The sequence below is a fragment of the Xenopus tropicalis genome, chromosome 5, assembly GCF_000004195.4.
Source record: "Xenopus tropicalis strain Nigerian chromosome 5, UCB_Xtro_10.0, whole genome shotgun sequence".
Classification (NCBI taxonomy): domain Eukaryota; kingdom Metazoa; phylum Chordata; class Amphibia; order Anura; family Pipidae; genus Xenopus; species Xenopus tropicalis.
Genome location: NC_030681.2, coordinates 66,163,055 through 66,179,248, shown reverse-complemented (window position 1 = coordinate 66,179,248; position 16,194 = coordinate 66,163,055). Strand labels below are relative to the sequence as shown.

The window sequence follows — 16,194 nt, the reverse complement described above, 5'->3', positions numbered from 1 at the left end:
AATATCTAATGTCTAAAAGCCTGTCCAAAAATCTCATAAAAGAATACGAATGCTCCCTTCTGCCCCATCAATAAATTGCATTAGATAATGCCACCTACAAATGGATGTTTTTTTACAGTCAGTACAAAATGTAGTGACATAAGGATGGCATATGATTACAGAGCAATACTGCTTAAATAAGAAAATTTAGCAAGCCATAGTTAAATATTTCTTTGTTATACACTAATTCTAATATTGCTAAATTAGAAAATGGTAACATAATTAGTATATTAAAATTAAATATTAAAAATAAATTGCTAAAAGGAGGAACTAGGGAAAATTCATAAATTCTGTTTCAGCACTTTTGGCGGAAAAATAATTTGTAAAAGTTCAAACGATACACAAAGAAAGCAAAGATATACAGTGGCTAGAGTGGAAAATTCAACAAACGAGTACAGTGGATTGTTTAATTACTTTTTACTCTTTGCCCCTTGCCCCAGAAAATAGCCTTTCATAGGAAATTTTAATTTACAAGCTCAGCAGTGAAGTATCATTCTTTATATCATAAAATTATATTTTGCATTCTTGTTTTCAGAAATCTAGAGTCACCATAACTCTAAATAAAAAAAGATAGGTTTCTTATTATTTTGTTAGAGCAAGAACTAGTTGATTTTTATTAATTTCTAATAGAAACCTGCAGGAATCAAAATGCATGATACCCTTGCAAGTCACTTTCAATTTATCGTACATAGAATGTTAATAAAAAATTTCCCTGGCACACAAAGCATCTTCAAGCAGGTGAACCCTTGCAATTTTAGACTTATGGCCCATGGGGAGATTAGTTGCCCATGATAAATCTTCACCTTCCCACTGGCAATAAGGTGAATCACCAGTGGGAAGGCAAGGAAACTTTAGGGGCTCCGAAAAATTAAACAACACGTATGCCATCCCACCAGTGATTCACATAATTGCTGGTAGGAAGTCATCGCTGAAGACCATTCACCCGTGGTATCGATGATTTATCACAAGTGACTAATCTCCCTGTGGACCATAAGCCTTATTGCGGAAGTGCAACATTTTGGTGTGACTTCCCTTTGTCATGCATAAAATTGCAAGGGTTTACCTGCTTGAAGATGCTTTGTGTGCCAGGGAAATTTTTTATTAACATTCTATGTACAATAAATTGAAAGTGACTTGCAAGGGTATCATGCATTTTGATTCCTGCAGGTTTCTATTAGAAATTAATAAAAATCAACTAGTTCTTGCTCTAACAAAATAATAAGAAACCTATCTTTTTTGCAATTTTATGCATGACAAAGGGAAGTCACACCAAAATGTTGCACTTCCGCAATAAGGCTTATGGTCCACAGGGAGATTAGTCACTTGTGATAAATCATCGATACCACGGGTGAATGGTCTTCAGAGATGACTTCCTACCAGCAATTATGTGAATCACTGGTGGGATGGCATACGTGTTGTTTCATTTTTCGGAGCCCCTAAAGTTTCCTTGCCTTCCCATTGGTGATTCACCTTATTGCCAGTGGGAAGGTGAAGATTTATCATGGGCAACTAATCTCCCCATGGGCCATAAGTCTAAAATTGCAAGGGTTCACCTGCTTGAAGATGCTTTGTGTGCCAGTGATTTTATTATACATTGATCAGGAGGGTGCTAATCCCTCTTTCCCCAGGCACAAGATTATCTTAACATGAGCAGACAAGGGAGTGCAAGCACGTCCTGTTCCTGGTTACATAAAATGTGAATGCCTACTGGCTTCTCACATGATAGGTATTCCTATATGAAGGTGTTGCAATTAGTTCTGGAGATTTAGTGATCAAACAAAGGCTGATTTTCATTGCTACTCATTTTAAAATGCACATAGATATAAAATGTGTATGCTTTAACAATATATCTGTTCAATAAAGATTTTTGCATTATAAAATCTGGGCTGCATGCTATATAAGATAAAGTGGACATGCACAATAATTACTGTATATAACAACTTTTAATTATGGTTACATTTTGGCCATACTAAGAAAAATTTAGTGTATTATCAACAGGCACAGATGATTAACAGGCTCATTTTATAAATGTTTTTAATTTGCACCAGCAAATATTCCTGCCACCCTAACATCTCTTAAGTTAAACAAAGGTGGTAAGGGGAAATTAGTTGTTTTGTGGATGTCTGCAAAATAATAAGAAAGCTAATCAAAAATCAGGACTTTAAGTGATTTTGGTTGTCCATAATATAATAAACCTTACTGTCATTTTACAAACCACAAGGTTGCCACAGCAACAAAGCTCGTCCCAGAAGCAACTACAATCTGTCATTCATCTGAATAGGAGTTCTTAATATTAGGATTTATTAACAATGTGTCATATTGATAAGGATAAATTGCATGCTTTGCTGTGGGCATGTAAGACTTCTTTAAAATGAGATCCTCTTTATCAACTTAGGAATATAATATGAGATGATTACTACAAAATTAAAGCCATTTTTCATAAAAGATGTGACATTTCAAAACAATGAGTAGCAAAAAATTGACTTTGGTTCATATAAATACGAGCACATTTTTGCATATATTTGCTGTTAGCATTAGTGGAACTTTAGTAGCAAGTACTACCTGCAATATGAATACAGCTACACTTGCATTCTGATATCAACATTCAATATTTAATGACATATTTTATTTTTAGTTTTCATGCCTTTTACAATGTCGAGGAGGAAAAACAATATTTACTGTTATCCTTTCATCATGAACACTTTTTTTTCTTCTTTCTCCTGATTCTTTATTAGAGAAGGGATGGTAAAGATTTGGTTTTGAGAAGCAGTACTTTCTGAAAATGCCACTCATTAGAGGGGCTTTTAGGAATCATGGTATAAGTACTATTTATTAAAAATACACACAAACCACATAAGCTTGCAAAATATATCCTTAGCCTTAGATTATCAATGGGAGTTGTGACACATGTCCAAGTGTTTAAAACTTGGAAAGAACTAGAAAAAAATAGTGCCTGTTTGGCAATGGTGTTTTTATACAAAATAATTGTATAATATACTAATTATATAAAGATATACACTTATCCTTTATTACAAATATTAAAACTGTGTTGATGCATGTGTTATAAGTGGGATAATGAACAAAAAAGAGTCACAAAAAATTCACTGGGAAAAACACCCATTGACTTCAATGTTCTAAGCAAATTTTAACCATTTTACAAAATTATGGGGGCAGATTTGCTCATTACACACATAAAGACAATAAGCAGAAAAAATATATGGATATTTTACAGACTAGTGTTTACTGTCTGCCAAAATATGTCCTCGCTATGTGCTCGGCTGCTTCTAATTTCGATTCCTCTGTATCCAGTTTCTGACAGGCCCATAGTCTGTAAGCTTAGTCTTCAAATCTGCCAGGCAGCATTCAACCCTTGCTGCCTCCTAGTACCCAGGCTCTGCCCTCATCTCAGGAATTCACTGTAAGTATTTAAGTGTATAGTCCTCCAAGAGTTAGATTATCTCACCAATAAGCACATGGGGTCTAGGTGCACTTGCCTCAGACCTACAGCAAGAGGAGAATCATATCACAAAAAGTCAGGTCTGCCTTCTCCTCAAACTCATTCTTTATGGAGCATATTAACTAAAAGGTGAAAGTAAGAAACCTTTGGAGATTTAACTTTGCACTGGTGAAAATGCTTTATGTATAGTGTAAATTCCCCCATTACAGTTGTATAGGCATATAAAGAGAATTTATGCCAGGAGAAAATTCACCTGTTGATTTTTATTAATTTCTAATAGAAACCTGTATTAAAATTAAGTTGACATTTGTGTATAATGTGTGTGTTACTGTACAACTGCATTGACATCATAACCCTGCATAGAAGGGTATAACACATACATCAACTCAGTTTTAATATATAATATGAATTTGCTTCATTTTTACCCCACCTTACATCACAAAAAAAGTCAAATTGAGGAATCTATGAATAACATTACTTTGTAAATCCTGTATTGTGCATTATACTCTGATAACCAGCATAATGCTGTTTTCCTGAATACATGGGTATTGCACACTCTGCCACATGGATTCTTTGTACATAATCACTGCGAAAAATAGATATCTATTCAAGTAATAAACTCTCAGCACACACCTTTCTTCCTGCCTGCCTAAAGCACACAACCCTTCTCTGTCTCACATGCTTTGCTTCTCCTCTAGCCAACTACAGGATTCTAACACAGAGTTCTTTATGTGCCAAATGAAAAAAGACACAAACAGGTACAGTGTGCTTAGGAGGGTGGGAATGTTGCAGGGAACTGGCAGGTATTTATTGGCTAAATAGCGATAGGGGGCTAAGTGAAAAGGTTTTAAATTAGGGATAATACGTAAATGTTATAACTACAGAAAAGCACTGCATTACAGCCTTAAAAAAGTATAGGTTATCTTGTTTTACATGGTGAACTGGAATTATTACTCATGAATACAACCTTAAGCCCCAGTTGGCACTGCCCTTCATAGTAATACCTTCATGCAGTAGATGGCCCACCAAACACACCATACAAATGTAGCCATTTCCAGATGCATTCATGTTTTGGCAGTACCTGACTGGAGAATTGTCACATCATGTGCAATCTGTGGTTCCAGCAAAAGCCAGCCATATGTAATTGTATTTCCCAGCATTCCTCAGAAGACCTCAGTTGCTCACATGCCAATGATGTGCAGAAGGCTTGTGTGCTTCAATTAGATTGCAGTTCAGAACACATCATAGAAAATTTTTGTGAATGTGTGCACCTGTGCACCATTTCCCATAATATGTATCCCTTTTGTTGCAGTTCATTTGCCCCTTTATTTTATAATATTTAATTTGGAATGGTATTGCCTTCCTTTTTATGCCTTTCTTTTTAAGTGCTGCCGAATTATGAAGCAAGATACAATAAAGTGGAAAAGTCCCAATTTATTGCATTAGACCTCTAATTACTACTTACTAATTGGTTGCTGCTACTTACTTACTTTTTATATACCCCCCTGATTAATAATACAACTTGTACAAATCTAACTTAATATGTACAAAGTGCAATTTTGTATCGAAAAGTAAGAATTCCTAAAACCCTACACATATTAATGACAATTATACAGAAATTCATGATTTAACTAGGCCCCAAAATATTGACAGTTCAGAAAAAAACAATAGTAACTCATAGTAACCTATTGGCAAGTAGCATTTATTGGTCAATTTAGTTTGCCATAAATTTGTAGCAAAAAACAACATTTAATAAATCCTACCAGTTTAACCCTTGCTGCAGTCTCATTTTCTCAGCTCACAGTTTTACAGTTAGCCAGGTTCTTGAAAATAGTTTGACCAAATATAGATCAGCTTATGTGCTCTTTCCTTAGTATCCCTGTATATTACATCAGCAACATATCTGCACCAGGAGATTCTGTTACCCTTTCATTGCTATATATAACCTAGCATTCCAGGAATTGTGCTTAGAACATTTAAGTGTTGATGTATCTCTTTAATAGTACAGATTCACTTTCCCCTCAAATGATTTTATTAAAGGTATATAATATATATGTGTACATTTTTGCCCACACAATTTGTTTTGCATATTATTAATAATAATAAAAATAATAATCCAAATCCTAAACAACTTTCCGAAAAACATTAATAAAAAATAGTTTTTGGTAAATGCAATTGCTGATAAAAGCAGTTTGTAAATCTTATGATTCTTTTCCTTACACCCATCTTTGGAACATATTATCCTTGGCCAGCTCGTCTTCCAGTCTCTCTTCCAGTGCTATGGTTAATAGACCTATTAAGCAGGAGAATAACATACATATGCACGGCATTTTGGGAACTGGAGTCATGGCTAAAGCAAACTCACTTCTGTGGTAGCAGATTTCTTAGTTAGTTAGAAGTGGTAACGATGCAAATGTCTAATTCAGTTGATACCAAACACCAGCTAAAATTAACTGGAAAGTGAGTACTGGAACTTGCACAACACCTTTGCAGTTAGTTTTTAAATTACCAAATAGTTCATTACCATTGTATAATCCATTATTAAATCTCCATCAGTAGTATAAATCATATTGGATTCAGGAATTTATGCTGAAGGCCCACAGGGCATTTCTCCAACAGTGTATGTCACCCTGCAGAGAAGCACCTGAATAGTCCTTGCTGCTGATATTGACTGTAATTAAGGTCTTGGGTTGATATACATTAGAAAATTTTCAGGTTATAATCTCCAGTACAGGTGCTTTACAGTTCTTATTATATTCAGTGGTGGCTGTGATTATTTCCCATGCTGCTCTGCAGGCATATTTTAAGCAGCGTGCTTTTAGGGTTATGTCACACATTGCCAATGTTCTCCTACCCATGTATAACATAACTGACATGAATATAATCCACCTGGGACTGTGTACACGGGGCAGAGTTCAGATTGAAAATGTGCACTTGGGTGTTCTCTGAATTACATCTGTCCTATGGGTGCAGTGATAGATGGGTTGCATGGAAAACATATCAGTTGCTACACACATAGTGGCAGATTTATCGATTTTTACATTTGGGAGGAAAAATCACATCTCTGAAAATCTCAACTGTTATAATATACTAATATAACTGGTATAACATATATATATATAGTAAATGTTATAATATACTAAAAGTAGCTAGACAATTCCCATTGACTTCTATAATAACTTGTAAGCGTTTTCTTGCTTTTCATGCAAATCTTTGCCTTTTATATCTGAAATAAATTGTGACTTCAATTTTTTTTAAAAAATCTCCAAAAAAATTATCTCAAAATTTCTTTCTCTGTTAATCAGTTCTTCACTGAGGAAAACTGACAAAGCAAGAACTGTCTGAAAAAGTGCTCAGCTAATTTATGCCTCAACTTATTATGTCATTCCTTTGTAAATGTCAAAAATACAATTCATAATCATTCATACTGCATGAATAAAAAGAACCCAAATTCAATATGAGTTTACAATACTCAAATGTAAATGTCACATATTGCAGACACAATTCCTGAGACAAGAAAGTCTTCTGAGAAAACCCCTCTTTTAATAATGCCCTTTGTACACGAGTCAGTATCAAATAAATTAATTTCCTCGTGAAATGAATAGAGAAATGAGCCCTTGGACTGACTGAAAAAATGGAAATGAACCAAAACTGTCTAGACATATAATATATACATATACAAAATCTATGCAATATATTTGAAAACTAAAATATCACAAAGGAAAAATTGCATAGTCACTGGGTTTTAATATATGGAAAGTTTAAATCCAATAGCTTTCTCTCTATAGTAATTTAGCCTGTACTTTCCTGCTATACCTTAGCTATACAACATACAGGACTAGCCATAAAATGACAATATGTTATTTTAAGCTAACTCGTAGAAAACTCTGAATTAAGCATAAAGCAGGCCACAAAGGAATTGGACAGAAACCATTCTGTTCAGTGAATGAGCAGGGGTTCTTTTACACTTTCACTATGGGCACATTATAGATAACACCTTCATTTGTAAATATTAAAAATTCTTCTGGGGGGGGAGCGAAGGGAGCTAGGAATGGAAAAAATGACTTTGCCTAGGGAACTGTGTTTTTATATGGTAGCCAAACTTAATGATAACTTGTATTATGCATATTAATTGCACCAAACAATCGGTAATATTATGCCCTAACAGTGGTTAGCTAGGGAGGTTTACCTTTCTTGAATGTAGTAATTTAAATATAAGCACCATGTTCTCAAAGTCTCAATATTCTTCTAATATCCTAATAATTATAGTAGGGTTATACATTATTGTTGTTATTATTATCTTTATTTTGTTTTTTAATATACAAAGGGGACTTTTTTTCACTAATTTGAATATTAATGTTAAAAAAATAGTAGTACAGTTTTTAGCATACCGTTTGGATTCGGTTTCTCCAGAGAACCCCCAAATTATCTCCAGCACTTCCCCTTTCCCTCACTTCCTCTCCTGAATTTGTACTTACCCAATAGCACTTATCAGGTGTCCCTCCAGTTGTACCTACTTCTAGCCAACGGTATAGACAGTTCTTGGTTCATAGCAGTTGGGCCCTCTGCTTACATTCAGGAACATGTTATTATCCGATTTTACATATCAGATGATGGCCCTCCAGCTGACTCTAAATAACTACTTCCAGGCAAGGGTGCAGGCGGCTCTGACATATTCTACAAACCTTATTGTTTAATGAAGACTGTCATGCACAGCAAATACAAGTTATGGGAAAGAGATCTAACAGCTAATATTGGGGATAGAGTAAAACTGTACAAGAGGAGAATTGCTGCTCTATTACCAACACTTTCATAGTGTCAGAAACAGAGAAGAGTCGCAGGACTCCTACTGCAGGGTTCTGCTTTTCACTCACAGTTATGACCATTTCCTGTGAAGAATGAAAGGACACCCCAGACATATTTAAGAGGTAAAACATGATTTAAAATTGTTTCTCCCTTTGGCAATATGCATTTAGCATATTTAGGAAGGGGCATTACAATACAAGAAGATAAAGTTTACACAGTATTTTCCTTTGAATATTTCATAAAGTTTTTACATGGTGAACATGGTGTAACAAAGTGGATTTTTTTTTTCAAAATTCCAGCACAGATTTGTAAAAATATTTGCTTCTGAAGAAAACACACATTTTCCAGCAAAAATGTACCAGAAAAAAATATGCTCATTCCAACTTAGTGGAAAGCTGATCTGGGGTTTGTGCCTCCAAACACATTTTCCAAACTGTGTGAGGATGATGAAAGTGTGAACTCAAGAATCACAGTTCTAGATAAGGCTGATTTTTCAAACAAAATTAGGACTAAATGTAGACATAGTGTGTTTATATGGCCTTCAGGACTGGGCAATCTGTTGTCCAAATCACTACAAAAAACCAGTATGCCAGGGTTCAGTATGTAGTTGACCAGGTAGACAAATTATTGGGAGATAAGAATTGTAAAGTGTGGGTTCAGGCATCTAAAGTTCAAAGAAAGGTCTTCCTATGTAATTATTTTTGGAAACGTTGCTAGCGCTCTAGGAACCCAAATTCTTTTTTCTTCACCAAGACAGTAGCCACACATTTATAATCAGTGTCTTGCTAATTTTGGTCTTGGCACATGCAACATTTCCAAAAATAATTACATAGGAAGACCTTTACTTTTTTTTTCTTGGGGTACAATCCCTATAGCCATGATAGATTTTACTTCAGTGGTTCAATTTTAACCCAAAATAACTGTGTAACTATGGGAGTCAAGCTAACTTTGCATTTGTGTCATACACAAACTATGTTTGTTGCTATTGAACTTGAACATAATAAAGAATGATTTTTTTGTAAGGCAAGCATTGGCTCTGTCATCATCTAATAGTCACAGCCTTCAGAATGAGTATTATTAAAATTAGTACTGATAAGTAAAGTTGTAGGCAGTGAGCCTGAAGTATGTGTGAGCAATGTGTCTTTAATGGCAAATGTTAGCTAGATGGCAGATAAGTTCTATACCTGGTACCTCTATACCTGATATCTACAAAATCTATGCTGGACAACCTTAGAACCATATGCCTTGGCTTTAATAGTGTGATATGGTATACCATTTCTAGCCTAAACAGGGGCGCCCTAGGCAACCCGGTCGGCCAACTCCGCCCACCTCCCTCCACCCCCTCGAACGGCGCATGCGCGCCAATGCACAGGAGGAGGGGCAGGGGGCGGGGTCGGCCTTTGCCTCCGCCGCTAATGACAAGCGGCGGAGGCAATGACAAATTAGCACTAGGGATAGGCAGGAGAGGCTCCTGCCTGGCGCCCCTAAATCGTTGCGCCCTAGGCAGCTGCCTCTTCTGCCTACCCCTAGTTCCGGCCCTGAGCCTAAATGTTAGTTATTGTTTACAATTCAGTTTTAACTAAAAAATAGTTCCTATTGCAATGTATTGCTTCAAAAAGTTTCTTTTTCTAAATATTGCACTATGGACTGAGTGAAATAACAAGGCTTGTGACTGTGGAACAATGTATGTGCTTACTAGAACTGTATCTACTATAACAAAATATTTTTCCAAGTTATATTGGAAATCTAAGCTATCCTACATGTTTGTTTAGAGTTTGGAGTTTTTTTGCATCCAGTGCGTTATTTGCATCCTCAGTTAAGCAAATGACCCACATAGCACCTTACATTCAAGGTAGAATAATCTGTATTATGTTATGATAATTCTGTCATTCACAAAAGATAATTAGGAATTATTGAAAGGTTTGATTTATAGTTATAAAAATCTAAAAAAGTTGAAACTACTGGCCAGGATTTTGTCCCCTTAACCAGTGGGTAAAAGATCAGAGCTAATGTATACAGTATACAGTATATGTATATGTATATATATGTATATATATATGTATATGTACTGTATGTACAGTATATGTATACAGTATATGTATTTATTATTTTTATGTACCTAGCTTGCTCACAAGTTCATCTAAAAACAAATCATATATCACTGGGGCTGCAGTGGTATTTATTACAGTAAAGACAAATATCCTAATGCCAACATTTAAACAACAGATATCCTATGTATAATGGCGGCATCAATTGCAATTCAAACGGTTTTCATCTCGAAAACTGAGAGAAAAAAAAAAGAATGCTATTTAATGCAAATTGCCATATTGTGTATTTTCAGTAATTCATAAAGAGAAACCTGAAGTAAAAGAGAACATTTTGAAAAAGGCCTCAGCTAAAGGTATTGTAAATATAGATATATGTCAGTAATTTATTTATGGATTGAATATTTCTCCTATTGCTTTGGTTGTTGTGTTTTCTGGTGTTTGATCTCCCATTTTTATAATCGTATAGGATGATTACTAAAATTCAAATATAATTTTTGTGGGGGCAGATTATTGTCTCTGTACAGATATAGTCCATCTGTAAAATGAAGGATGGCTATGGAAAAATACAGCTATGGCACAGGGTAATACTTCAAGGTGATAGGTGATAATTTGCTCTAGGGATCTCTGTCATATTAGTTTGAAGGAATGTTCCTCATTGAGTTTAGCCCTGCCTCTGATTAGCCAACCACGTCTGATATATAATCCTTAAAGCTCTTATCAAATGTCACTGAAAGAAAGATTTCTGGAACAGCAGTTCCTACATCTGCTGCCATCAGTTTGAAAATCCTTGTGTGCTGAAGGGTGATGAATGTAAACAGCAGTTGACATGCATCTCTCATGCATGTATTTGGTATGTATTTTCTATATACATACATACATACATACATGCATACACACACACACACTCACACACACCTACATGCCTGAAACCTCACAAATTAAGTGCAAAAAGATCCACAATCTTTTGGTTTATTTTAAATTTTATTTTACAGTTGTGCCATTTATTACATTTGACCCTAAATCTATATACACTGTACTACAAACCCCTTTTAACAAGTGAAATAGTAATGCATGTGAAAGTTGTTGATATTTTGATGGGACTGAAGACACTACTTTGCTCTACCTCAGGCTACTATCAAAGTCAGATATCTAAAATACTTGAAAAAAATTGGAAATACAAACCCCTACAACTTGTGATGTTGAAGTCTCAGGCAACAAAATAAAACCAGTAAAGCAAAATACACATTGTTGGATTGATCATACAAGCTGGAAATGCACAGATTAATTTCAGGTTAAAATATAATAAGGCAAATGGTAATTGTAACAGCAATCTAATTAGGTCCAAATCTGGAGTGTTGTTGGACATTGCCTCTCTCGACCTTTAAATGTACATGAAAAGCATAACAAAAAATGGTAAAATTAAAGTGAAAAAATTACAATATGTAAAAATCATACTAACATTTTATGAACTGATTGCAAAATGATGGTGGAATAACTGATGTGTGTACGATTACCACAGATGTGTGTACAGGAAGCTGTGGATGATTACTAAAAATGACTTAATTATTTAAAGCTCTCTCTGTTTACAAACTTTCTTTTCTTAAAGCAGAACCAAAGCCCTGTATATGGCTCGAAATGCTATACTTTTAATTCTGAATTTACTGTACCAGCAAAGAGCTTTATCAGCCCTATAACATTAATGATTCAGGCCTTGAAATTTTTCAATCTTAGATCTTTGTAGGTCACGTTTTTAAATTCAGTGATACAGTACATGCTCCGTATGTTCTAAACAGCTGCTGGGAAGCTAAAATTAGGGGGCTGTCAGAAATCATAAAGCAAAAAATGATTTTGTCTAACAAAGAAGCTGATGCTAAAAGTCTGATTATTAAATTCTGGTTCTGGTTTTTGAACTGTCATGTAACAAGAATCTGAAATAGCCTTGTATGTTTTTTTGTATATTGTGAGTCTTAAAACTCGGGCAACTAAAATCAGCCAAGAGCGTGTCCTCTAGGTATCTACTGGGTACATACTCTAAAGCACAGATCTTCACTTATAAAGGTTTGTGGTTACTTTGGGTTAGTAAAGAATCTCAAAACAATATGTAGCATTTCTAACCTACTGTTCATCTTTGTTAGGTTTCAGGTCTCCACTAATAGTCCCTAGTTCAAGAGAAGCCATTTAGTGACTTAACTTGATATACTGTAGTTGTATGTTTTCTCACACTGAAGGTTATGAATAAATTTAGGGAACTGTATCCTATGTCATGAGAGATTTGCTTGACTTTAGCAAACTATTTAGAAATACCTCTAAAAAAGCAATTTTATTAGATAAAATCAATTAAGGAAAAATAAAGACGTGTGCTTTAAAAGCAAGAAGGGAGAACAATAGCTTAACCCAAAGAAACAGCATTATTTGTGGGAAGTAGAAAGTAAATAAGAAATACACTGTACATATTGCAGAGTGAATGCATCAGATTAAAGGTCTGTGAATAAAGTGTCAACAAGGTCTATGTGCAAGGGTGGACCTTATTAGTACTGGTGCCTGCTAGATGCTGAAGTAGCACATTGCTAGAGGCTGAATCAACATTCTAAATGTAAAAGTATTAGGGCTAATGTAAGACAAATACATCTCTATTTATGAACATAATAACAGTGGTAGAAATGCACATTCAGATTTAGAGAATAAGTACACATGATTACATGTATTAGTTATTCATTTTACCATGGTTTCATGAACTCACACTAAAGAAAAATAATATTTTTGCTAAAAAATCTTCATTAAAGGAGACATATCCTATAAAGATTAAGAATGTACCAGTGAATTATACTCCTCTAGATATAGAAGGATTGTGCTTAAAAATGTTGTGTTTCTGACTGATTTATTGAGAAATTCCCCCAAAACCCCACTAGCCCCGCCCATCTGTTCCACTTCCTGCTGGCTGAATTCTCTGGATGAGCTGGGGAGCCGGCGGCCCTCCGTACCCTGCACTGTAGGATAGGAACCAATCAGCAGCTAGGCTGACCTGATAGGGAACTGAAGCCTGTCTGCACTTCTCTGCCTGCAGGGCTGTGATTGGCTCTCCCCCTCCTACTGCGCTTCTGGCAGGGACTGTTAGGACACGCCCACTCTTCATTTCACACTGGACAGAGAAGTGAGAGGATCTATAGGGAGCTCCAATAAAGGGGCCATTGTTACAGATAGGGTTAATGTTTAGCCCAAAGGGAGACCAGCACCGGATATTATTCATAATTGCCTACAGGGTTAGGGGTTTTCCCATTTATCCAACATGTCTCCTTTAAAAAGCATATTTTAGTATTGCTAAATGCACCAGTCATAGGTCCACCCTCAAAATTAATGGGGCCCTATACTACATAGTCGGCATGTCCCACCTGTGACAAAGGCCCAGGTTATTATTATCCCACTAGCACCCGGGAGTCACTTTAGCCCCAAATCTGGACCACTGACAGATGTGCATCTTTTTGCATCTACCATTGGGACTGGATCCTTGACAGGACTCAGTCAAGGTTGCCTTTGAAGGCAACCAGGCAACCTTGACTGTACATATAACCTTGTTTATATATATATTGTTTTGTACTGTTTCAGCTCAGGTGATATATTTATTTTAAGCTCAGCACTACTGTTTGAAAAAGGCCCTTAAAAGAAGAGGAATGGGGAGGAATGTGGGGAGGAATGTACAGGTGTCAATAAAGATGCCCCTTGTCAATGTGGATTATTTAGGAACATGGAACTTTGTTAATTAAAGAAACTGTACTTTCTGTTTATAGCCGGATGATTTAGGCAAGACTAGTTCTATGCAAGACATAACAGACATAACAAGACATAACAAGACATAACAGACATAACAAGACATAACAGACATAACAGACATAACACGACATTACAGCATAAATTACATGCAATAAATGAACCCAGAGAGTAAAATCATTAAAAATCAATTTACTTTTCAAAAATCAGCTAAATTATCAAAGCACAAAAGCAGAAATGAAATTATAGTCAGGCCATAGGGTATGGTTATATTAAGGTAGATAGACAAGCAAACACCACACTAAACTGGTATTATGTTCTGTACCTTGCACCCAAACACAGCAGACTGTCAACTACACTGGCCTTCCTTAAATGATGTTGGGGTATGCTTCATATGTTTTAGAGAAGCATGGCAGTTTTTTAAGCAAAAGCATATATTTGTACCAATTTGTCTTTTTACTTAATATAGCCCAATATTGTTCTCTTAACCTCATAAAGAAACAAGCTTGAATCTTTCACCATTTCTGTTTGTGTAAAAAGTACAGTGCAATCATGTTTTACAGAGATGTTTATAAACTGAGAGGACATATCCCTAACACTAGTGATGAGCAAATTTTTTTGCCAGGCATGGATTCGCAGCGAATTTCCGCATTTCGCCAATGGCGAATTGTTCCGCGAAACTGCGGTGAAAATTTGCAGCGGAAAAATTGGGCACGGCCGCATCAAAAAGGGCGCTGTTGCGTCAAATCAGGTGCGGTCGCTGCAAAGTTGGGCACGGTTGCATCAAAAAAGCACAGCCAAAAAAAAGGAGCAGGCAACAAAATAGACGCGGATGACAAAAAAAATCGTAAATTTCGCAAATCTTTTTTTTCACAAATTTTATGGTGAAGCGAAACGGGACATTCGCTCATCACTACCTAACACTTCATAGGAGAGCAGTGCTCATACCGGTATTATATTGACTGAACTACAGGACATTTATTTTTTTTACGCGTACCCATGTCATAATGCCTTTCCTAAAAAAAAAAAAGGGAAATACTTTTGTTGTACTTCACCCCTTGAACCAAATTCTATACAATTCTTATTTACCACCAGGACTCTCTGTGACGTAGATCATTTTGTCTGTAAGCCTAACTATTAGTTTATATCTATATGTCTGTATGAGATTTCTAAATGGCCTGCTATTATTTTACCTTTAATGGGGTTGTAAAAGCAAAAAAACAATACTGCATGTACTGAATTCCTGTGCATGGCTTCAAGAAGGAGAGGAGATGAACAGTGAATTCAGCTGCACAGAATCGATTATTTTAAAGAAACAGTACACAAACGGTTTCATGGCCTTGAAAACTAACTTGCTGTAGACTAAACAGAAGCATTTGTAAATAATGTAAAATAATAAAAAAGCCAGTGAGTACTGACCCTTGTTGTATCAATAATATACAGGTATAGGACCTGTTATCCAGAATGCTCGGGACCAAAGGTATTCCGGATAAGGGGTCTTTCCATAATTTGGATCTCCATACCTTAAGTTGACTAAAAATTCAATAAAACATTAATTAAACCCAATAGGATTGTTTTGCATCCAGTAAGTATTATTTATATCTTAGTTGGGATCAATTACAAGGTACTGTTTTATTACTACAGAGAAAAAGGAAAACAGTTTTAAAATTCTGAGTTATTTGATTAAAATGGAGTCTATGGCAGACAGGCTTTCCGTAATTCGGAGCTTTCTGGATAATGGGTTTCCAGATAAGGGGTCCGATACCTGTACTAACTTTCCCCAGTACAAGACTCTACAGTGCCAGACAGGTGTGCCTGTGGCCCACCAGTTAGCCTCAACCCAGGGGCCCACCAAACACATAAGGACACGTGCTACTGCAGCAGTCACCACCACCCTTCACAGCTTTTGACGCCCCACTACCTGCTATACACACAGAGGATCAGGGCTTTGTCAACAAAATATGGGGCTTAAGGGGACACTGACCCTCAAGACCCCTGTGGTGCCAACATTTTTGGGCCCTTTGCCACTTGAAGACTAAAGTCTTCATTAAACCCAGACATGCCAATTGCTGCAGAAAT

The 16,194-nt window shown here is 35.9% G+C and overlaps 1 protein-coding gene across 50 annotated transcripts in view; it reads left to right on the top strand.

Annotated features, from left to right (window-relative positions):
- trdn (triadin) overlaps nucleotides 1-16,194 on the top strand; it is a 245,141-nt gene that overhangs the window by 60,546 nt on the left and 168,401 nt on the right. For 47 of the 50 annotated variants that reach the window (XM_031902115.1, XM_031902106.1, XM_031902107.1 and 44 more), the window contains one exon: nucleotides 10,644-10,703. The exons of the other annotated variants lie outside the window; for them this stretch is intronic. In XM_031902115.1, coding sequence (XP_031757975.1) covers nucleotides 10,644-10,703 — 60 coding nt within the window. The remainder of the gene's footprint in view (nucleotides 1-10,643; nucleotides 10,704-16,194) is intronic. 50 annotated transcript variants of the gene reach the window in all.